Source organism: Mus caroli, chromosome 6, assembly GCF_900094665.2.
Source record: "Mus caroli chromosome 6, CAROLI_EIJ_v1.1, whole genome shotgun sequence".
In the NCBI taxonomy this organism is placed as follows: Eukaryota; Metazoa; Chordata; class Mammalia; order Rodentia; family Muridae; genus Mus; species Mus caroli.
Window position 1 is genome coordinate 87931043 of NC_034575.1, and position 23082 is coordinate 87954124.

General features: G+C 42.8%; 2 protein-coding genes across 7 annotated transcripts in view; both read left to right on the forward strand.

Moving 5' to 3' along the window:
• Ccdc174 (coiled-coil domain containing 174) overlaps positions 1 to 11478 on the forward strand; it is a 21040-nt gene extending 9562 nt beyond the window's left edge. Inside the window, exons 5-11 of one of the 2 annotated variants that reach the window (XM_021165298.2) lie at positions 605 to 791; positions 3320 to 3415; positions 4661 to 4803; positions 5218 to 5312; positions 6969 to 7101; positions 9777 to 9929; positions 10913 to 11478. In XM_021165298.2, coding sequence (XP_021020957.1) covers positions 605 to 791; positions 3320 to 3415; positions 4661 to 4803; positions 5218 to 5312; positions 6969 to 7101; positions 9777 to 9929; positions 10913 to 11208 — 1103 coding nt within the window. In that variant the 3' untranslated portion in view covers positions 11209 to 11478. The remainder of the gene's footprint in view (positions 1 to 604; positions 792 to 3319; positions 3416 to 4660; positions 4804 to 5217; positions 5313 to 6968; positions 7102 to 9776; positions 9930 to 10912) is intronic. The other variant, XM_021165299.2, reaches the window with a different exon arrangement.
• A 3187-nt stretch (positions 11479 to 14665) lies between these two features.
• C6H3orf20 (chromosome 6 C3orf20 homolog) overlaps positions 14666 to 23082 on the forward strand; it is a 51122-nt gene continuing 42705 nt past the window's right edge. For all 5 annotated transcript variants that reach the window (XM_021165293.2, XM_021165296.2, XM_021165295.2 and 2 more), the window contains exon 1: positions 14666 to 15767. The gene's annotated coding sequence lies outside the window, so the exon portion shown is untranslated. The remainder of the gene's footprint in view (positions 15768 to 23082) is intronic.

Genomic DNA, 23082 nt, shown 5'->3' on the forward strand with positions numbered 1-23082 from the left:
TGGGCACGCATGTGAGAGTGAGAGAGAGAGGTTCTCACTGTGTAGCCCTGGAAGGCCTGGAGCTCACTATGTAATTCAGTCTGACCTCAAACAGATCTACCTGCGTCTGCCTCCTAAGTGCTGTGATTAGAGATGTGCACACTATGCCCCAGCTTAAGAGCATGTTGTTTACCTGTGTTAGAACCTTTCAAGCACTTCTTTCCACCAGTGTAAGCTAAATGATGCAACTCATATGCTTAGAAAGGCCTGTTACACCACAGCAAGAAAGGTCCACTCTCTTGACTGGGACACGTGCTGTTGTGTGTCTCTTGTATGCTGTCAGCTGTGAGTTGCTCAAAATTGAATAGGTGTGTTGTCTCACATGGGCTTACTGCTCACACAGCATGTTGATAACACAGCAGGAGCCTCACGGCTTTTTGGAGTATAATGGTGTTATGGATGGCTTATTTAGAGCTTCCTGTCAAGTGCTTGGAGGCTGTGTCTGCAAATTGTCCCAGGTGCAGGCATTGACTGGCGAACAGTCAGACAATGGGGCCCTTCTCAGTTCCAGCTCTGGTTTTCTTTTTTAATTTCGAGAATCTGTAAATTGATTTTTGTGCCCTAGATGAGGAAGTGGAGGACATGTACCTTGTGGATTTCACACAGAAGATCATAGACAAGCGAAAAGAAATGGAGGTGCTTGGTGCCACGAGAGAGTCCCGAATGGAGGAAGAGAGAGATGATGATGATGATGATGAAGGAGAGTTTTCTGACAAAGACATCCCTCCTCCTCAAGACCCCAGTGAGGAATGGTGGGTAATGGGGGTCAGATCGAAGTGATCCTCTCAGACTCACATGGCTTTTTGAGAAATGTTTTGTTTGATCGTTATTATGGCAATTTCTTTTCTTATTCTGCCTGGGTTTTCTGTCTTCTAAGAACCATCCCTTTAAATTGGGATGAGCTAGTGTATTGATTATATAGAAATGGGTGGGCCAGTGGAGAGGTAACATTAGTGACTGCAGATAAAAATTGAGCATCTATATGTTGTGCCTAGTGTGGTCCAGGCCNAAGGATCCCTGGGCAGCAGTCCATCATCAATGCCCTGCTCCCTTACTGCCATGCTACTGCCTTACGTGTGCCCTGGTGCAGATGCCAGGTCCTGGGAAGGGGTCCCCTTTGAGCAAGCTGTATTCTAGCTACACTGTTTTCTGGTAACACCAAAACTCCACTGCATCTCCCTTAAATTCCCTCCTGGAAGCAAGTGTGTTCCTTCTGGGAGTATAAGCAGATAATTTGCAGAACTTCATTGATGTTTTCCTGTATGTACATAAAAGATGGAGGAACCCAACCTTATGCAGATCAGAGTGAAAATTCNACCACAGTGTCTTTCATGTCACTTAGCAGAGCTTGCCATTGCTTAGACATCACCGACATCCTGACTGCATGCTGGGGCTGGCCCTCTCTTAAACTCTTGTTGTTGGGGATTTCTTAGAGAACTGTTTATAGTGTTTCTTAGTCTTTAAATTAGCCCCTTGGACAGGTATTTATGCATAAAGAGAAATCCCTACTTCTGAGGATGTCGGAGAACCTTCCTCTTTATATTGCTGAAGGTGTCCACTGGGTCCATGTTTTCTTACTTTTAAATAACTTACATCTAATGTTACTATTGTGGGTAGACATGTGACTGTATGCTACATGGGTCACAGAGAAGAACATGGCTTCTCTGTGCCTTTCTAGTTTTCTAGTCTTAAGTACTTGCTTCCTCATCTGAACTAATTTTGGGGGGAGGTTGGGGGTGGGCATCTTATCTTTTATTTATAGTTGACCCATTCTAAGCCTTTTTACCAGCAAAACATTTGAGGTAAACTTTTACTTGTTTTTGTAATCTGCCTAACTTGTGTCTTCTGGCTTGAACCNTTCCTGTTTCCCGAGAACAGTCCTCCTTCATTCCCCCAGTCTCTCCAGGTTCGTGCTGGCTGGGACTGCTCAGTAAGCAGTTGCTGATGAGCTAGAGCCATTGCTGACTCCTGGATTCCCTTTGTTGGCATTGTGTGCTTTGGAGGCTTGCTCCAGAACAGAATAGCTATGATTGCTTTTCAAGGCAGAAATCCCATCTCTTTGAATGGTCTAATGTCTTTTAATTCTTTTCGTATTAATGCCTTTATGATTACAAGCAGCTTGCCAGCGATTTGAGGAATTTGGAGGGCAATTGAAGGTGTCACATGCCACCATATGGTACAGTAAGACACACTTCAAGCAGTTCCCACACTTTTTTTTGTTTTTGAATTAAGCTTCAGAATTGTGACTACTTGTAAATCCTTTTGGTAATTAGATCCCAGGTGGTGAAAAATCTTTCTGCAAAAATACTGTAAATAATTACACAGACCATCTGGCTAGATGGTTTTCTCTCCCATTCAGTAAAAAAAAAGGAGAGAAAGCAAGAAAAAAGAAAATGAAGGCACTGTTTTGTTTAGTTGTAGGTTTGATTTCTTGTGACAATCATCTATAAGACTAAAGGAGTGGATTCCCAAGCATTTGGGTTTTAAAGCTAACAAGGAAACCAGTGTCACTTGAGAGGAAAGAAATTACAGGCAACAGCACAGCCAGTGGAATCAGAACTTGAATTGCTTTGCTTACTAATAAAGTCCTATATTATTAAGTCCTTAACTGTATGCCCTAAACTCTGCTCCAGACTCTGGGAGATTTAGTGCTTGTGATAACAAATATGAAAATTATGTTATACCATAGTGTAAAGGACCTGGTTTCTATAAAAACCTGCCCATACTTGGTTGTTAGGAAGTCTCAACGTTTTGTTTAACCTTATGCTTGGTCTTGGGGGAAAGATGAAGAAAGGGGTATATTGTTTGTCTTCCTCCTACTCAAAGTGGATCCAAAAGATACTGTGACTTATATTAAAAACTCTTAAGCTCGCTGGAGAGAATGTGTCAGTTAGAAACAGAGCAGTAATAAAGAGTGAAACCTGAGTACACTGGGGAGGGAGAATGAAATTTGGAGTACATAGTCTAGTGGCAAAAATGCACATGCAAATTAAGAGAGTTCTTCCATGTCACCATTTCTGTATTGGTAATTTGTCTTTGAAATCAGAAACATGATCAACTCCTTCCTGCAGTTCCTAAAACTGAGATTTAGTAGAGGGCACAGCAAGCTTAGTGAGTCTCAGCTGCTGGTGGTTTGTTTGTTTATTTGGGTTTTTTTCCCCCTGTGCTCGTGGTCCCTTAGCTGCAAGGTTCTTGGTAATGGTCTATAATGACATTGCCAATCCTCTGACACAGGGATCTGCCCATGGTACAAACTGTCTTCCCAATGTCTAACTTACAGGGTGGATTACGTGGACTCTTTGGGCCGATCCCGGCGCTGCATGAGAAAGGATTTACCAAGTCTGTTGGAGATGGATAAAAATCTTCAGGGGAGACTGTAAGTTTAACATGTGGCCTTTGTGTGGAACACAGCCACAGGGATTGTCTTCTGGGAGAGGCTGCTACATGACTGTATGTTGCTAAAGACCATTAATAGTAAGAATAGACACTGAAGCCTGTACAGTTAGCATATTCAGACACTTCATAATCTTCTATGCTCAGGGAACAACCTGAATGCATAATACTTGACTTATTGGTTTTATGTTTGTTTGTTTGTTTGTTTGTTTGTTTGTTTGTTTTCTGAAACCCATGTTTTGGGGGTTGGGAGGATTGGGGAGAATTAGTCACATTATTCCCTGAGCTTCTGACTCAGCTTCCCAGGCAGGCACCCTGTTCTGGTCACGTGCATTGTAACTGCTGAAAGGGTTATATAAGTTGACTGTTGGGTTGGAAGAGTGTCTGAAGGTTGCAAATACAGAATGAGCCCAAACCTAGCTAACAAATCAGCCTTTGTGGACAGAGGGTTTGAGAAGGTCCACTTGCTTTTATTCACTTCTTAGTCATAGGCCTTTGTATTTTGAAACAAAGGCCTCATGACAATATTTCTAATGAGACCAAAGAAATAAACATTTGAAAGTATCTTGGTGATTAAAATTCCCTGTAGTCAGCCTTATATGAAAAGTATTAGAGAAGCTCCACCTTTGTGAGCCCTTCAAGGTTGAGGCATCCTGTGCGTAGGCCTGGAGTAAGCACATAGGGGCCACTGCACAAATCATGGCATCTGCTGGGACACTGGAGGCACTGTAAGAGCGCAACCATGTCTTCAGACAAGAGGCCATTCAGAGAAGTTTAGTGGTTCATCATTCCTGGCTAGGCCACCTCCCATATGTCAGCAAGACAAGGGAAGAAAGGAAAAGTCACTTTTCTTGAACACTGAGGCAAGATCCATCATGCTCATGTGTAAGTCTGGGAATTGATTTAAAAATGATAAAATAAGGTCAGCAAGATGGCTCATTGGCTTAAAGGACTTGCTGCTAAGCTTAATGACCTGAGTTTAGTCCTGGGAACCCACATAGTAGATGGAAAAAATAAATAGATTCCTAAAAGTTGAAAGCAGTCTCCTGACTTCTCCATTCATGCTGTGGAGATGTGCATGTGTGTATACATTGCATACATGCCCATGTGTATATATACACACAGTATATAAATGAATGTTTAAAACTATTAAAACAGTTGTATAGACTTCTTAGTCAGAAACCTCTGTAAGTGTTGCTGTCTCATGGCTTTCCTATTCCTCTACCAGTTTTGTTAGTCCTGCTAATGAAAAAACTTTGTTATCTGAAGACATGAGGAAAGAACTTCAGCGTCAGCAATGGGAGGAAGAAGAAAGGGAGGCCTTGAAAAAGCCAATGGGGCCCATCCATTATGAAGACATCCGGGAAAATGGTACTGTTGGGGTTGCTTGTTTGTCTGCAGCTTTTAAAATCTTTTTTAAAAATGCTAGACAGTGGCAGGCTGAAAGCCATGTGCTGTCAGAGCAGGACTCTGATGTGGTCAGACTGTACAGCAGAGGGTGAAAGCATCATTTTTGTCCACAGCCTAAGAGACTTGGGGACCTCTTCCTAACAGAAGGTTTGTTAGCCCAAGAATTTGTTCCCAGAGAGGAGAGAAGACTGCCAGGCTGAGGAGCCTGAGTGTGTCTGTCACTTAGTAAATAGTAAAACAGTTTAACTTTTGTGGTTTTAATGTATATTTGTGCAAATATCAATGTGTGTCTGTTTTGGTTTGTCTGGGAACTTGTTGTACAAGTGATTTGCTAATTATAGAAATCTAATCTTTTGATACTTTTGGTTGTTTCAGAGGCCCGACAACTTGGTGTTGGGTATTTTGCCTTTGCCCGAGACAAAGAGTTAAGAAACAAGCAAATGAAAACTTTAGAGATGCTTCGTGAACAGGTACAAGTTAAAGTTTAAGTTATTGTTATGGATTTGAATAATTTTTTTAATTGATAGGCCATGCTTTTAAAAATGTAGTAAATCCAGAGACTCATAGCTAAGCCTTGGGTGGAGAGAGAGTCCAAATTGGAGCTTGGAGACCCCCACAGAAAAGGGGTCAAGGACACCAGGAGAACACAGCCCACAGAATCAACCTAAGCAGGGCTCATCGAGGCTCACAGAGACTGAAGTGGCAATTACTGAGCCTTCTTGGGGCTGTGCCTTGTCCTCTGCTTACATGTATACATACATACATACATACATACATACATACATACATACATACATACATACAATGGTTGTTAGCTTGGTGGGATTGGCGTATCTCTCATTCTCCTGCTTTTGGGACCCTATTCCTCTCCCTGGGTTGCCTTCATCCAGCCCTAAGGGTTTGTGCCTGGTCTTACTATAACTTATTATGCCATGTTTGGTTCATATCCCTGGGAGGCCTGTCCTTTTCTGAAGGGAATGGAGGAGGAGTGAATCTACAGGAGAGGGGAGGTGGGGGACAGGGCTGGAAGGAGCAGAAGGAGGGGACATTGCAGTTGGGATGTATTGTCTGAGAGAAGAATAAAACATGTAGTAAATAAAATGAAAATTGATATTCAGAATGTCATTATTGGTTTCTTAAAGGTAGCTACCAAATTATTGTGGATTTCCAAACTCAAAATTATAAATGTTTTAGAAGTAGTCTGTGCTTTGCTACATTTTGTTTTTATTAGTAGTATATGTGTGTATAATGTGTATGTGTGGGCATATGTGTCATGGCATGTGTAGTGGTCAGAGGACAACTTTATGGAGTTGATCTCTCCTTCCACCTTTGTGTTGATGTCAGGCTTACATCATTGCCGCAAGCATCTTTACCCACTGAACCATTACTAGACCTTTTATTATTACCATTAGTACTAGGTTTGTGCAAGTTCTGCCTGCATCTTTGTATGTGTACCATATGCACGTGTAGTTCCTGCAGAGACCAGAGAGGACATTGAATTCCTTGGAACTGGAATTATGAATGGTTTTAAGCCACTATGTGGATGCTAGCAAACTGAATCTGGGTCCTCAGCAAGAGCAGCAAGTGTTCTTAATCTTTCTAGCCTCCAGCCTTGCTGTTTTAAATCTAGTTTCAAACATGGTAATTTTGATGACCTAGGTTAGGAACTGGGAGGTTCTAAGAGACCTAGGAGTAAAAGAGAACTGAATAGCTTGCTTCTATGTGGAGGCTTCTACTGTGCTCTGTGAGTTCTCATTTAGCTTCCTAAGCATCAGAGGCTGTGACGGTCTGCTTTATAGGGCACCATTTTCAGAGTCTTTGGGAGAGCTGCTTAGAGGTGATATGAAAATGAATTAGCACTTTTTTCTCCCTGTTTTTGGTTTTTCAAGACAGGATTTCTTTGTATTTCCCTGACTGTCCTGAAACTCGCTCTGTAGACCAGGCTGGCCACAAACTCACAGAGATCCATCTGACTCTGCCTCCCCAGTGCTGGGATTAAAGGCGTGTACCACCATTGCCTGTCTTAATTAGCACTTTTTTTAAAAAGTGAATTATTTCATCTTTTTAAACAAATGTTATGAATTTGACTTCAGGTGAATAATTTTCTAACTTTTTATTCTAACCAGACAACAGATCAGAGAATAAAACGAGAAAACATAAAGGAAAAGAGAAAAGCTATGTTAGAAGCAAGACTGGCAAAGCTTCGACAAAAGAAGATGAAAAAATCAAAAGAGGATGGAACTGAAGAAGAAGGCAGAGGTACAGCACGGCTCAGATTTCTGACTTCAAAGGGAGGGTTATGTCTACAGGGTCTCACTCATAGGGTTGCAATCAGCGACTTAGCTTTACTCTTAGATACTTCTGTCTATTTATTGTTGTATGTGATGTGTGAGTGAGTGTAGGTGTGCATGTGCCATAGCACGGGTGTGGAAGTTAGAGGACAGTTTTCAGTAGTGTGCTTTTTGCTTTCTCTGTGATATCCCTGGTTCAGATTCAGGTCATCAGGTTTGCTCAGAAGGCACTCTTACCCACTGAGCCATCTCATGGTCCAGGAGCAATTTTTATAGCTGGAATGTTTCAGAATGACAATCTCATGTTTTTAGACAATAGACAAGGATATTAACAAATAATACATTGAGTTGCTTTTTATAAGGACAGTTGAGTAAACTATTTAAAAGAAAAGTTTAGCTCTGTATAGATAGGACATAGATTTTTAATTTTTTTTAAAGATTTATTTATTTATTATATGTAAGTACACTGTAGTTATCTCCAGACACCCCAGAAGAGGGAGTCAGATCTTATTACAGATGGTTGTGAGCCACCATGTGATTGCTGGGATTTGAACTCAGGACCTCTGGAAGAGCAGTCAGTACTCTTAACTGCTGAGCCATTTCTCCAGCCCAAATTTTAAAGTTTAACAATATATACATAAAAACATAGAAACTACATATTTGGGGGAGTGCCATGTGATGTTTTGGTAACTGTGTATATTAGGTGATCTAAATCAAGGTAGATGTCTGCCTCATGCATTTATCATTTCTATGGTAAAAAAACATTTAAAATCATTTTTTTCTAGTCTTTTCAACTTCAGCTTTTTGTTGTTGTTGTTGTTGGGGTTTTTTTTGTTTGNTTGGTTTTTGTTTGGTTTTTCGAGACAGGGTTTCTCTGTGTAGCCCTGGATGTCCTGGAACTCACTCTGTAGACCAGGCTGACCTCAAACTCAGAAATCCGCCTGCCTCTGCCTCCCAAGTGCTGGGATTAAAGGCGTGCGCCACCACCGCCCAGCAACTTCAGCTTTTTTAATGTTTAAAATTCTATCTAATTGTGTGTGTGTGTTTTGCCTGTGTGCATGTTCTATGTTGGTGTCCCATGCCTGCAGAGGCTAGAAGAAGACATCAGATCCCTAGGAACTCAAGTCACAGAAAGTTGCTAACCACTATGAGGGTGCTGGAAATCAATCCTTGGGTCCTCTGGAAGTGCAACCAATGCTCTTAATTGCTGAGACATCTCTCTAGGTCCGACTTCAGCTTTTTTGCTTATAGTTAGTTTTTTGTTGTAATGTACTTTTCTTTGTAAAATGTTCTTACCAACTTGGGTATTAAGGTAAAAAGCAGCTGGAGACAGAAATTCAAACTGAAGAGCTGTGCTGTAGAAACAAGATGGAACTCACTTTCCCGGGAGACAGCTGTGAGATGCTGTGATCAGACAGGCTTAGTCTGCGTTATNGAGTAGAAGCCAAATTGCTAACTTTAGCCCTTCCCTAAATGGTTCCAATATACAAGCCTGCCTGTCTGTTTTAACATTGAAAAGTGCAAGAGTATCTAGGTCATCCGGTCCCAGGTTTCCTCTCATCTTGCTGTTTCTGCTGCTCTCTAGTGTCGCTTTCCTCTATGTTGCTCCAAGTTTGCTCCCTGGCACCTGTTCCTGATCCAGTCCAGGACCAGGTCAGGGAAGCAGGGAGAGAGGAAGAGGATCCAGCTTTCCTTTTCAGGATGTGAGTGGGACGTTGTGGCCCAGTGTTTGNATCGCACTGGCTAGAGNTTAGCGGCAGAGGAAGCTGAAAAGTGGCTTCTCCTGGGAGATGAGATTGAAACTTGGGAACATTCTACCAACAAGAGCTCCAGTTTAGGACTGNCTAGAATCTTCTCTTCCTTTTCTATCCTNTGAGCAAGGCCTCATGTAACACTGACAAGACACCAGAAAAGCTTAGGAATTGAAAATTCCGTGTTTAGTTTCAGATAAAGGCTGTTTCTTGTTGAGTTCTGCATGGTGTCTGGTTTTGTTCTGCCTCTTGAACATTTGTCCTAGAAGATGTGAAGTGAAATTTTCCCACACTTCTTGAAAATCAACTTTCATTAAGATTTTAAAACTAGGGCCAAAATGGAACAGGTGATTTCACCTCTCCAGCATGCTGCTTGCTTGTTCCTCTTGCTATTTTAGTTGGATAATTTGAGGATTTAGGGTTCTTCAGTTGTTCCTAGGGAACACAGGGATTGACATCTGTTCAACTTCAACTTGAATGTTGAGTCTTCTAGATACTTTATACATGTTTACCATTGATCAGCTCAATGTTTTCTTGTTGATAAAATAGCAATAAAATTGTTAGAATTGTTTAAGGACTTAGGCGATCTGTTGTATAGAAATTGCTGAAGTGTTGTCAAGATAGCTCAAGAGTGCAAGCCTGGCTTTCTGAATCTGACCCTAGAAACCCACATATAGGGTAATCAACTGCACCGAGCTGTTCTCTGAGCTCTACGTGTGCTCTGGCATTCACACCTACTCACAGACATAGAGAAAGAACTGTTAGCAAACTGCTTCACTGCTGTCTAAGTGAGGCTCGTTTGCTGTTCCCGTTAGCACTAGTGATTAGTTTTACTTCAAAATTAGGATGTTAAGTTTTTACACCATGGTGACAAGGTCTTGTTTCCTTACAGAAGCAGATGGAGTTGTTCCTGAGCCCTCAGAGCCAAAGCCTGTACCTGCCCCAGCTCCTGTGGCCCAGAACAGCAAGGTGGAGGTCATCATCCAGGAGAGGAGGGACACCAAGCCTGGGGTGCCACACATCCGAGAGTGGGACCGAGGGAAAGGTAGGCTTTTAGCTGTCAGCTTCTTGAGGGGCCCTTGAGAAGGGGGTTTTGGTTTTAAGTAAAAGTGTGATTCTGGTGAGATTTCATTTTTATTATGGTGCAGAGATGGATTCTAGGGCCTTAAACACACTAGGCAAGAGTTCTACTGCTGGGCTCCACCTTCAGCCCCACAGTCACTCTCAGGGCTCCTGAGGCTTAAGTCTCCAAGTCTCTGAACCTGTTTCTTCTCCATATTGAACAGTAGTTATTTATAAACAGGGAATGGCAAAACATGATCAAAAGACCAGCATCTACAAAGGTATTTTGTCCACAGAATAATTTTCTAAAAAGTGCATGGGAAGTTTAGATCCATACTTTTAGGTTTGGGTTTCAGCTTAGAATGTTACCCTCCAGGAACTGCTTTTAAGGTATGAGAGAGGCCGGTGTCTGAGGAATTCTGTCTTTAGCCATCCTCTATATTCGGTTGAAAGTTTACCTGAGCTTTCATTGTACAGGCACATTTCTAAATTTTCACCAAAGTGCCCACCACAGTCTTTGCCGCAGTAGACTGTGTGTTATGCCTCTTTCAAAACTACTTCAGTGGAATGTTAGCTCCTGCTGTTGGAGTTGGTGAGAAATGTATAGAACCACTGCTCATATTGGATGAGCCCCTTCTGTGTTTTCCAGAACACAACAAATGAGAGACTGCTTTGATGTGAAACACCTAATCATGCCAGTGCCAGCAGAAACTTGACTGTTTCATTTCTCTGTAGTTGTAGTGCCCTTTTGGCAGTGTGGTCCAGAGCCTGTCAGCCTCTCCATAGAGCCATCATCTAATCTTTCCTTGTCGTAGGCTACTCCATTTCTTAGCTGGGTTTTGTGTTGCTATCCTTGTTCTTAGATAATCTGTGGTGGCTTTTAAAATGCATATAAGAACTGAAAAGTATTCAATAAATTTGACTGATTCATAATTGTTTTTAATAATACCCTTTCTATTTTCATAGACTTTTCCTTTGGATTCTGGTCGAAGAAGCAGTCAGAACTCCGAGCTGAGCGAGATCCTGAGTTTGCCCCACCTTCAAATTACTTTGTGGGTCAAAAGAGAACTGCTCCTATGAGTAGCCAGCCATGGAACAGACCAGGATCAGCACCAAGTGACTTGGGACATTCCTCTGGCCAGAGCCAGGAACCCAGCTCTTCACACACATCCACTCCTGCCCCTGAAAGCTCACCACAAGCACCCACAGTCACTTTCCAAACACTAGATGATATGATATCTTATTATAAACAAGTCACATGACCATGTAAAACATGCTGGTTGCATTTGTGTCAGAAGTCAGGCAGGACTGAGTTTTACTTCTTTCTTCCTGTGCTTTCCCAGGGAGCACAGGCTTGAGGCCACATTAGTTGACAGGGTGGAGTGAGAGCTCATTGACTTTGGTTGTTCATTTTCTTACCACTTGGTATAGGGGGACTATCTCCTCCTCTCCATGCTGACCCAGCTGTGACTCTTTTGGGGTTCACACATTTTGAGGTGTGTGAACTATAAATGCTAATCTGAGAAATCTGAGAAACTTGTTTCTGTTTTAGATTACTTTATGTATGTGAACATCGTGCCTTCTTGTATATATGTGTACCATGTGTGCCTGGTGCCCAAGGAGGTCAGAAGAGGGTGTAGGATACCCTGGGACGGGAGTTATGTATAATTGCAAGCTACTATGTGGGTGCTGGGAACGGGACTTTGGTCCTCCACAACAAGAGTAGCCAGTGCTCTTAACTACGGATTCATCTCTCCATACCCCTCTGAGGGGCTTTAACCCTTCTTTACAAACACACCCTCTCATGACTTCGCTTTTAGGGCTCCATTATTTTCTTTTCAGAAGTGTTAGCATGCAGGTGTCTACTCCACAGATTCAGCTTCCCAGACAGGTGATGGAGCAACATCAGGAGGATTTGTCCAACAGGCAAATGAGGGCCTATTATAGAGGGCTGTGTGGGAAAAGGAAGCTGCTGGGACACTAGGTAGTCACATCTGAAGCTCTAAGGTCGGGGAAGAGCACCTACAGTTCAGAGGTAGAAGTTGGTAGATGATCTGTTCCCTGTTACTCAGTTGCCTATGTCTGTCCTCTGCAGATATCTGGAGTTGGGCTGAATTATTTGGGCATTTGCAAAGGCTGCTGAGCTGTTTAGAAACCAGTGTTCCTTAGTTTTGCCAGTTAGAGCTTTGACTTGTTTCCTGCTTCTGTGCCTTCTGGTGCTCTCCATTACTTTAGTCTTCTTGACTCTCTGAGTAGGTCAGACTTGGACCCCATGGTGCTGAGCAGGTAGGTCCCTGCCTATATTCTTATTTAGCAGGGACGTTTGGTGCACAGGAATCTAAAGGACGTCACTCAGTAGGGGTGTTGGGAGCATTCACCTATGCAGCTGCAGTCAGGCAGGCAGGAGTTGACCACCAAGCCTCTGGGACAGCGTAGCAAAGGAAAACCCACCTCTTTGGGGTTTCCTTGATGCTTTGTCTCTGCTCACATGAGTGGAAATGCCCCGTTCTTCCTCNAAGTCATGTGGCATTTGTATTGGAACAAGACTTATGTCTAATTTCCAGATTTAAGCTTTTCCTAGTATCTTCTGCTGCCAGTCTTTTTGCCCCAGTATTAACAAAGTTTGGACAAATCCCAAAATTACCTCTGAACTCCACAACAAAAGCAGAAGCTAGACATAATGCAGTCCTGTTAGTCTCATCAGGCAAATACCTCCTTTAAATACATCAAAACTCAGCTACCCTTATTTTTTTTCCAGAAATGACACATGTATCCTAAAATTCATATGGAAATACTAGGGACCCAGAATAGCCAGAAAAAAGTTGGAGGACTAAAGATAAGGGCCGAAACTATAAATTCAGCTAAAATAAGGAAATAGTTTAGAGGAGAAAGAAGGAAATAGAATTACTAGACATGTCACAACTGTAAGCAAAAGCAGAAAAGAGCCAAACATGGTGCACACCTTGGGAGCAGAGGCTGGAGAATCTCAGTGGGCTCAAGGCCAGCCTGGACTACATACAAGCTGCAGGCAGAATAAAAGGAAAACAGTTTGATCGCTGGAGATAAAGTGCTTTTATGAGGCAGAGTATCAAGAAGAGAATGTGGTGGGATAAGAGAAGGCAGGAGTGACAGCCAGGCAGCAATGGGCCTATTTGAATGGAGCCAGAAGGCATGGGAAGACCTGGCCACCACAGCCCTTTGGTGAGCAGCAGCAGTAGTCAAGCGCAGTTACTCTTCACCTCATCTAGTACCTGTAGGTCATTTTCCTCCAAGGTTTTGAAGACTTAAGTTTCTTTCTAGTCACCTCTTTACGACACCAGTTAAAAGGTCTGTATACAGTCCCTCAGATTTAGCTTGAAGTCAGCTTCAGAAACTTACTTTTCATGGACCAGCTTTGTGCCAGGGTGTCCAGCAGATGGCAGCAGAGTCCTCAGAGTTCAGAGCCACGCACCAAAGACTATTGGCTTCCTAAGGATGCAATCAATGTTTCACTTTCATTTTGTTTCTTTCCTTTTGGGGGGAGACAGTTTCTTGTAGCTCAAACTTCGTATGTAGCAGAGATTGAACATTTTTTAGTTTATTCTTTGACAATTTTTGTATATGTATGTGCATAGTGTATTGTTTCCCCTCACTTTCTGCCCTCCTCAGATCTCCTTCCACCCTGTCAACTTCCCCTCTTCCACACAAGTCCTTTTTTCCCATCTTTTCATTTTGTTGTGTTGTGATCCACTGATTTTATCTGAGACTATCTGTGATCTGTCTTTTGGGACCTAGGCAATGACTGCCTTACCATCAGAATCCATCCCAACCAATTGTTCAGCAAGGAGAGATAGGGCCCCTTGATCCCCTCCCCAATCAGTGATTGCTCCTGATAGTCACTTTTGTAGGCCCTGTGCAGGCAGTTGTAGCTACTGTCAAGACTGGGTGTGCTGTGTCTGTGCAATGGCTATGCTCTGCACTGAAGATGGCATTTCTCAGTCCTCTGCCTTCCAGCTTGGCACTCTGTTCCCTTTTCTGGTGTTCCTAATCCTCGAGGGATGTGCGCTCAGCAGTCACTTGTTCTCAGCACCTGAGCACAGTGTGGATGGATGGAGAGCCACAGGAGGCTCAAGTGTCAGTATCGACTTTCTGATCCTCTTGTGTGTACCGCTCTGTCCCTAGAGTGTTAGGATTACAGGTGTGGCCACCCCACCGGGTTTATGCCTTGCTGGGTTTTTAACCCAGGGTTATTTTTGCACATTAGGTAAACATTCTACCAACTGAACTACATTTCCAGGCCATTTTTAACTTTGTTAGAACCATATCTTAAAAATGAAATTATGGTGGCACACACCTTTAATCCCAGCACTTGGGAGGCAGGGGCAGGCAAATTTGTGAGTTCCAGGACAGCCAGGGCTACATGGAGGAACCCTGTCTTGAAAAAAAAAAAAAAAAAGAAAAAAGGAAAAAAAGAAAAGAATTTAATTTTTTTATTGAACTTAATATATTCAGAACATCTTAATATACATTCAGGATACAGAAAACATCAAGAGGTACTTTGTTTCTTTTTTTAAAAAGTATATATATATATATATATATATATATAGAGAGAGAGAGAGAGAGAGAGAGAGAGAGAGAGAGAGTGAGTGAGTCAGGGGCTCTGTATATATATAAAATCCCTGGCTGTATTGAAACTTGCTATGTAAACCAGGCTGGCAACAAACTCAGAGATCAGTCTGCTTTGTTTTCATACTAAATTCCAGAGTGCACTGTAGCCTGCAGTGTAGCCGAGTTTGCACACTCAGTACAGATACACTTTTATCTGTATTTAGGTGTCATAAAGCAGTTGAAAAGTACTAAATTCATATCCAGGTTGTCTCAAACATATAAATCTTCTGATAGTTGAGTGAAGTTTTAAATTTAAAAATTTTTGGTGGTGTGTGGTTTGAGGTGTCAGGTTTGCCTTGCACATGTTTGTCGTGTGCTGTCATTGAGCTACAGCTCCAGTTTCAACTTTTAAGCTCAAAATTTTGTTACTGTGTGTATCTCTGTATGGGGTCAGAGGACAACTGGTAGGGTTGGTTTTCCTGTTCCACCTTTACATGGGTTAGCTCCAGGTTCAAGCTTAGGTTGCTAGGTCTCTCAAGCACTTCGCTCAGCTGCCTGCCCCCTTTCCCACCAAGTGTTAAATTTACATTAGGGAAATTGAAGTTGAATCCTTTTGTTGTGCTAACTTGTGTGCAGGACTGCTCCAAATAACCATTTGCTGGCTTTGTGGTCCCTGTACATTATCTTCCCATTAATGACCAAAGATTGGCAAGCCGGTTTCTCCCAGGTGCACATCCAAGACTTATGACCGTGTCTGAATTGGAAGTGGTTAAGCCTACAGGAGAATGTTCTCGTGTCTTCTCTGCATGTCTGGAGAGCAGAGCAAGCCATTGAGAAGACTGCTTTGAGTTCCTTGTTTTCACTGTAACCTCTCCTCTGGGCTTTGTGTGTTTGGGCGCAGTTCCTTTGAATTGGTGTACTGAATCATTCTGCTGGCCTGCAGAATGCCCAAAGGAGAGCATTTGAATCCATATACATGAGGTGCCTGCTGCACTTAGCTATGCATTTGCCAGAGGCGTGGCTAATTCCCCTGGGTTGCTCTTCAGCTGGTCTGGTTGTGACATACAGATGAGGCAGTGGAATTTAGAATCCGGAACAGGGGTGGGTACTGGTCTTTACAGTTAACACAACAGGATAGCCACACCATATGTGGCTCAAGTTTCCTTTTGAACCAGTAAGACAAGCTGAGTCAGTTATATGCCAGACTGTTCACATAAAATGCTACATAGCCAAGGTGAGTGATAATAACTAAAAATAATTTGTTGGCTTGAAAATGGTGAGAAGAGACTCATGTGGCTTGAGGACTCGTGTGACTTATGGAGGCTATTGGTATGTGCCTTCGTGTTTGAAGAGTGAGTGATTCACGTGTACTGGTGAGGGCTCAGTGTGGCCCTGGGGTTGATGGTAATGTTTAGGAAACTGGAAAGTCGAGCTGTTCAGGTGAAGCCATGTTTTCATCTGAACCCGTGCCCATTGCTCAGGTTGACAGTGCATGCCTTTAATCCCAGCAGATCTCTGAGGTCTACAGAGTGAGTTCCAGTTCAGCCAGGGCTATACGGTGATATGTGCTCTCAAAAATAAAATAAAAAATAAACTAAACCCTGACCTCTAGCAGAGCCTTGGTGCCCTGCAGTGGTTCCTGATATCCAGGCAGCACACGTGTGTACAGAAAATGGGTGTCCACACATAACAGTCAGAGGCTCATTTCCTTTCCACTCTGAGTTTAAACACCCCCTCTCTTTTTCCCTTCCCTTCCTTCTTTCTTTTCTTCCTCCTCCCATCCCCCTTTCTTCTTATTTTCTCCCTCCCTCCCTCCCTCCCTCCCTTCTTTTTCATTTAAATCCATTTCTAACTGCCATGTTTCCCCAGCTCCCAAAGCTCACCTTTTGTTGTTTTAAGCATTTTCCCAGGCCATGCTTTGTCCTCTTCTGTGTCTTGTACACTATCAGCATTAAGTTTCTCAGAGCTGGAACAGGGCCCCCAATGGAGGAGCTAGAGAAAGTACCCAAGGAGCTGGGGGGATCTGCAACCCTATAGGTGGAACATCAATATGAACTAACCAGTACCCCAGAGCTTGTGTCTCTAGCTGCATATGTAGCAGAAGATGTCCTAGTGGGCCATCATTGGGAAGAGAGGCCCCTAGGTCTTGCAAACTTTATATGCCTCAGTACAAGGGAACACCAGGGCCAAGAAGTGGGAATGGGTGGGTAGGGGAGCAGGGTTGGGGGAGAGTATAGGGAACTTTCGGGATAGCATTTGAAATGTAAATGAAGAAAATATCTAATAAAAAAATTGAAAAAAAAAAAAAAAAGCAAAAAGAAAAGACCTGGCTCTGCTCTCCACCTGGTCTCCTAGGTTACAGGTACTCTGAGAGTCGTGCAGAACATTTGGCTTCTTGGATGCTAGTTTAAATTTCCAGGGAGCGCTGGTCAGTGCAGTGTGTAATGTACCATTTACATTACATGTAGCTGGTTTGCTTTCATTTAAAGTTTCTAAAACAGAGCTGCTCAATTACTTTTAGTTATTGCCTAGTAGTTCATCAAAATAACAGAAACAGAAGCACTGGTCAGCATTCAGACATGGTAGGAAAGGACCAGCCAGGGCACCTTTTAGATCAATTTAAATTGTTTTCTCACACTGCCACCTTCCCTCTGTCTTTGAAATGTCCCCTTGAGTATCACTTTGAGAAGTAGCATCACTCACTGACATGGAAAGGCATTCATTCTTAATCGATCCTTTCAGGAAATTCATCTCAGTGGGCCTGTTAACACTGCAATGACTGTCCCTGTAGAGGGGTCAGGTATTTAGAAGGGTTGGTACCCCAAGACTGTATTGCCAGGGTTTCCTGTTGAGCCTTGGCATGACAGGGTGGAGCAGGATGCATACTGGCCCTCATCATGTGTGCTAAGATGCACTTCTCTGTGTGGCCTGTTTTCCTGCCTGCTGGAGAACTCTCTAGCATCTCTTTAGATAATACTACCTTATATGCCAAGCAGCTCAGGGGACAGCAGGGATGAGGACATCTCTTCCATTATCAGAAGCCATGCTTACTCACAGGGCAGTCACACAAACCACTTCTACACATTAAACCCTTAGAGGAGTATTTCTGACCCAAGCCAGAAGGAACCAGAAACTAGGGAAGCATGGCCAGATGACCGGGGAAGCCTGCTTTCCTTTTGTTTTTGAGTCCTCGGCACTTTTACCCAACTTTGTTCGTGGCTCAGTACCACTACAGGGAAGGATATGTGTCCTCCTTTTAAACCTCAGCCAAAATGTACCTCTTCTCATACGTGTTTTGTGGTGGGTGTGTCCATACCAGTATCACAAAAATAGGAGCAATATGCTGCACTATGCTGCCATGGCTGTGACAACTGTGATGTCACCAAATGNTGGGACATTTCCACTTATGACCCGAAGGGTCCAGTGCTGAGGACGCCATCTGTCATCATGTGCCCATGTCGGTGCTGAATGAAACGTTTGCATATATAGTAACTACAAGCATTGGTTAAGCAGGCATGATCCTGTTTCATCTGTGGCTTCCCCAGGCTCTCTGTGCCCACCGTGCCACACTATTCCTAGAGGGCTTTGTTATTCCATCATCTGTTTTTTCCCCTCCTATCTGCTTGGTAACTTCTTAGCTTCAGGAACACCCTCTGGTCTGCCTCCTGTTGATGTTTTTCTTTGGTGTTATTGGTGGTTTGAATGATAGATGTTCCTCTGTATTCTCTGGAATTGAAATACTTGGCCCCCAGTTTGTACACTGTGTGTATCTGTGTGCTTTTGTATGTTTGTACACATGCACATGCATGCTTATGTATGCACTTGCTAGAGAGGTATGTCACTGAGGTAGGTTTTGAGAGCTTAAAGACTTGCACCATTTTGAATTTTCTCTTTACTTGCAGCTTGAAAACTGAAATTCAGGCTGGAAGCCACTCCTGTTGCCATGCCTGCCTGCTGGCATGCTTCCCTACTGAGATGATCGTGTGTCTCTCTCTAGAGCCTTACACCCAAATAAATCCTTTCCTCCATACATTACCTTGGCCATGGAATTTTATCACAGCAATAGAAAAGTAACAAATACCAGGAGTTGGATATTGCAGTAACAGACCTGACCATGCTGGTTTGTTTGTTTGTTTTGAGGAATGTGGAAAATTGTAAAGTTTTAGACTAAAAAAGCAGCTGAGGGGCTGGTGAGATGGCACAGTGGGTAAGAGCACCCGACTGCTCTTCCAAAGGTCCGAAGTTCAAATCCCAGCAACCACATGGTGGCTCACAACCACCCATAATGAGATCTGATGCCCTCTTCTGGTGTGTTTGAAGACAGCTACAGTGTATTTACATATAATAAATAAATAAATAAATAAATAAATAAATAAATAAATAAATAAATCTTNAAAAAGCAGCTGCACACTTTAAGCAGAGTTTAACGGGCCATCCTAGTTGGAGCTTGGAAGACAGTAGTGCTGAGAGCTGCATGGATCGTGGAGGCCCAACATACGAGGTTTCAGAGGGGAACCATATTAGCAAGTGTACTGGAGAGCATTAGTATGATATTTGGGCAAAAATGTGGCTGCCTTTCTAAGAGCCTTCGTGAGACTGAGTTTACAGGCAATGGACTAATTTCTTCGGAGGCAGAGTAGATTTTAAGACAGCCTGCTACTGACTCTGTTGCATAGTTGATAGTAATCATAGGCAGTGAAGAAGAGCAAGGGAGGCAGAAAGAAATATAAAATATAGGTTGAGAAGAAAAAGAATCCCAGGAAGCTTAATGTTGCAGACAAGTCTTGTGCTGAAAGAGTTAGGGAAATTAAAAGAAAGGTCTGATCAGTAGCAGTAGTAGTAGGGAGAGAACTGAGAACTCATCTAGCTAAACTTCCAACTTGTGAAAAGAAAAGGCATGGAGAATTTTCTGCTTCTAGAAAGTAACAATAAACAAAAAGTACAGCAAGTGTGATTCAGTGGGGGCCAGGGTTCATCCAAAGCTGGGAACTGGACTGGGTCCATGTGGTGCTCACTTTAGAGGCATGAAGGATACACTAGTTAAGAGGTTGTAGACTCTTCCTCTGGTCTCAGAGAGCTGCAGAATCCAGGCATATAGCAGGGAAGCCTCGTATGGGGGCCTCTGTGTGAAGCAGAGGAAGTGAAGCTTATGTTGCATCAGAGACCTCAGCGTGTTTGAAATATCAGGGCCGTGAGACATCTGCCAGAGGGAGTGGAATCAGCCTGAGAGAGACATGCCCGGAGCTGGAGAGACGTAACCATCTAAACTCTGATCAAACATTGGAGCCACAGGATTTGGAGTTTGCCCTGCTGAGTTTTGGACTTGCTTTGATCCAGTATTTTTTCACTGTCCCCAATCATCCTATTTGAAACAGTAATGAACATCTATGCCATTGTATTTTGGACATATATATATNTTTTTTTAATTTCATAGGAGGTTACAGAAAAGAGATTGCCTTGTGTCTCAGTAAAACTTTGGACTTTTAAAAAGTGATGGGACTGAGAAACTACAGGGACGTTAGAAGTTGGGCTGATTGTTTTGCATTATGTAAAGGCCATGAGACTAGGGGCTAGGGAGTAGGATGTGGTAGCTTTGAACAATAGATGTCCCTCTGTATTCTCAGGCATTTGAGTACTTGGCCCCCAGTTTATGGCACAGTTGTGGGGAGGCTTCAGGAATGCCATTGAGACAGGTTTGGGGAGCTTAAAGACTTGTCCCCTTTTCAGTTTGCTCTCTGCATGCTGCCTGAAGTTTGGAAGGTGAACTCTCAGCGTTCCTGCCGTCATCTTTTCCTGCTGCCCATGTCTCACTGTGACAGTGATGCTTATCTTCCTGAACCATAAACCCGGATAGAAGCCCCTCCCTCCATAAGTCGCCATGGTCATGACCTTGTCACAGCAATAGAAACATAACTAATATAGATCCATGGCCTTTATACATTGTTTTTGGTAGTGTGACTCCTATTGTAAGCCAGTTTCATTTCATTATTACTTTTGACATCATGTTTCTCAAGGGCAAGATTTGTGTCTCAATCCTGGAAAAGTGAACGTAGAATCAAATTAGGTGGACAAGGAGGAGAGCTGGGTTGACCTAAAATGGCTACTCAGAAATCACATTTGATGGGAAGAGTAGAGCTCTGAATGAAGAGGGGACTTGTAGACACAAGAAACAAAGGGCCCACCTTCCCATGTGAGAGAAGTTTGGAGACAGGTAAAAAGATGGTACAGGGTTCCACAGTGTCATCAGGAGTCTAGATTCTACTGTCCTGAATGGCTCCCCCTAGCTCATCACTTCCTTTTTCCAAGGTAACCTCATGGTTCAAAATGGCTGCTAGAGATATGCCTACCTCATCCATTCCAGGCAAGCACGGAAGCAGGGCAGTGACTGAGAAATGTTTGTTTGTTTGTTTGTTTGTTTGTTTTCTCCTTAAATGCAGCCTCCTTTAAAAATAAGTCTCAAGGTCCTTTAGCCAACAGCTTCCTCTTCATCTTATAGGTACAGTGTAGTAAGACACTCATTTTTTATACAGATTTTGAAGAGATATAATACCTATGCATTTAATTAAAATAACTTTTTAAATAATAAAATGGCCTTTAGGTCTGAGTAGATATGTTTCCAAGTTTAAAGAATACCTGATTAGTGTGTGACGTGTTTAATGTCATTAGAGACATGGGATTGTAATCAAATCACTAACTTCACATCCACCAGATCAAAACAGAATCAAAACAATAACGGTGACAAGACTGTCCAAAAGGGCATATAGAACTTGGGATCCCCATAACATTGCTGGTGACTGTGAAGCAGGGTCACTGCTTTGGTAAAGTCTGAGAGTTCTTAGAAAGGTAGACATTGAGCCCTGGGGAGGTGACTCAATCAATAAAATGCCTTCTGTGTAAGTAATGAGGAACTGAGTTCTGCTCTCTATCACTCCTGTCTGGCACGACTACAGCCCCAGTGTGGTGTGAGGGAGTGATGGGGACAGGGAGAGACGAAGACAGGAGGATCTCTAATGTTCATTCGCCAGCCAGTGTAGCCAATCAGTGAGCTCTAGTTTTGGTGTAAAACCTGTCTACAAAAAATGTGAAATGGAGAATGATCAAGAGAGTCACTGAAAACTGGCATGTAGCCTCCACTTACACACACACACCCTCCCGCACATGTCCCCCTGCCACACACACATAACATAGGGTGAGCAAGATAGTTCACAGGTGAAGTACTTGATGTGTAAGGCTGGCAACTTGAGTTCAATCCTTTGAATCCATGTAAAGGTAGATGAGGGTCAACCTTACACAGTTGTCCTCTGACCTTCACATACATGTCACACACACACACATGCACAGACAAAATGATAAGATGAAAAGCAAGGCTTGGTGTGGTGTTCCATGCTTTTTAACTTTATTTTGTGTATGGGCATTTTGTCTGCATCTGTGTTTATGTACCACATGCATGCCTGGTGCTCTTAAGGCTAGAGGAGAGCATCAAATCCCCTGGGACTGATTTATATATAGCTTCGAGCCATCATGTTGGTACTGGGAATTGAACTAGGGTCCTCTGGAATAGCAGCCAGTGCTTTTAACCATTGGGCCATTCCTCCAGCCTCGTGACACATGCCTTTCATCTCAGAGCTAGAGATAGTTGGATCTCTGGGAGTGCTGAGGCCATTTGGTTTACATAGTTTTAGACAAACCAGAGCAACAGTGAGACTGTCTCAACAAACAGCAATAAAAGTCTAAAAGTAATGACATACTTATGCATGCTGCCATGTGGGTAAATTTTTACAAATCATTTGTTTTATGTATATGAGTGTTTTGTCTGCATATATGTCTGTGCACTCTTTGTACAGTGCCAGAAGAGGCCAGAAGAGGGGTCTGATACTCTGGATCTAGAGTTAGAGATGGCTGTGAGCTACCATGTGGGTGCTGGGAATTGAACCTGTGTCACTCTGAATTGCTGATTCATGTCTTCAGCTCATGAGTAAAACAAAAAAAAAAAAATTTTTTTTTTGAGGTAGCATTTCTCTGTGTAGCCCTGGCTGTCCTGGAACTTGCTCTGTAGACTAAGTTGGCCTTGGACTCAGAGATCTGATAGCTTCTGCCTCCCAAATTGTGGGATTAAATGTGTATGCCACCATGCCTAGCCTACCATGGATAACATTTAAAAGCATCATGACAAACCATTACAAAGGATCACATATATATATATTATATTTTTTTTCTGAGAATTTCATTCTTGCATATAATGTGTTTTGATCAGACCACCCAGCCCCTTTTCTTCCTACTAACTTCCTCTGAACTTCTCTAATCTTTTTACCTGGTAACTTCATGTCTTCTTCTTTTCCTTTTTTTGCTTTTAAAGCTCACTATATTAGCTACTTTTCCATTTCTGTGATAAGATATCATGACCGTAAGCAGCTTACAGAAGCAAGAGTTTATTTTGGCTTAGAGTTCCAGAGGGAAAGCCTGTGTGTGCATCCAGGAAAGGCAGTAACATAAAGCTGACTGATTAAATCTCTATATAACCAAAACTGGGGGGGGGAGAGAGAGGGGGG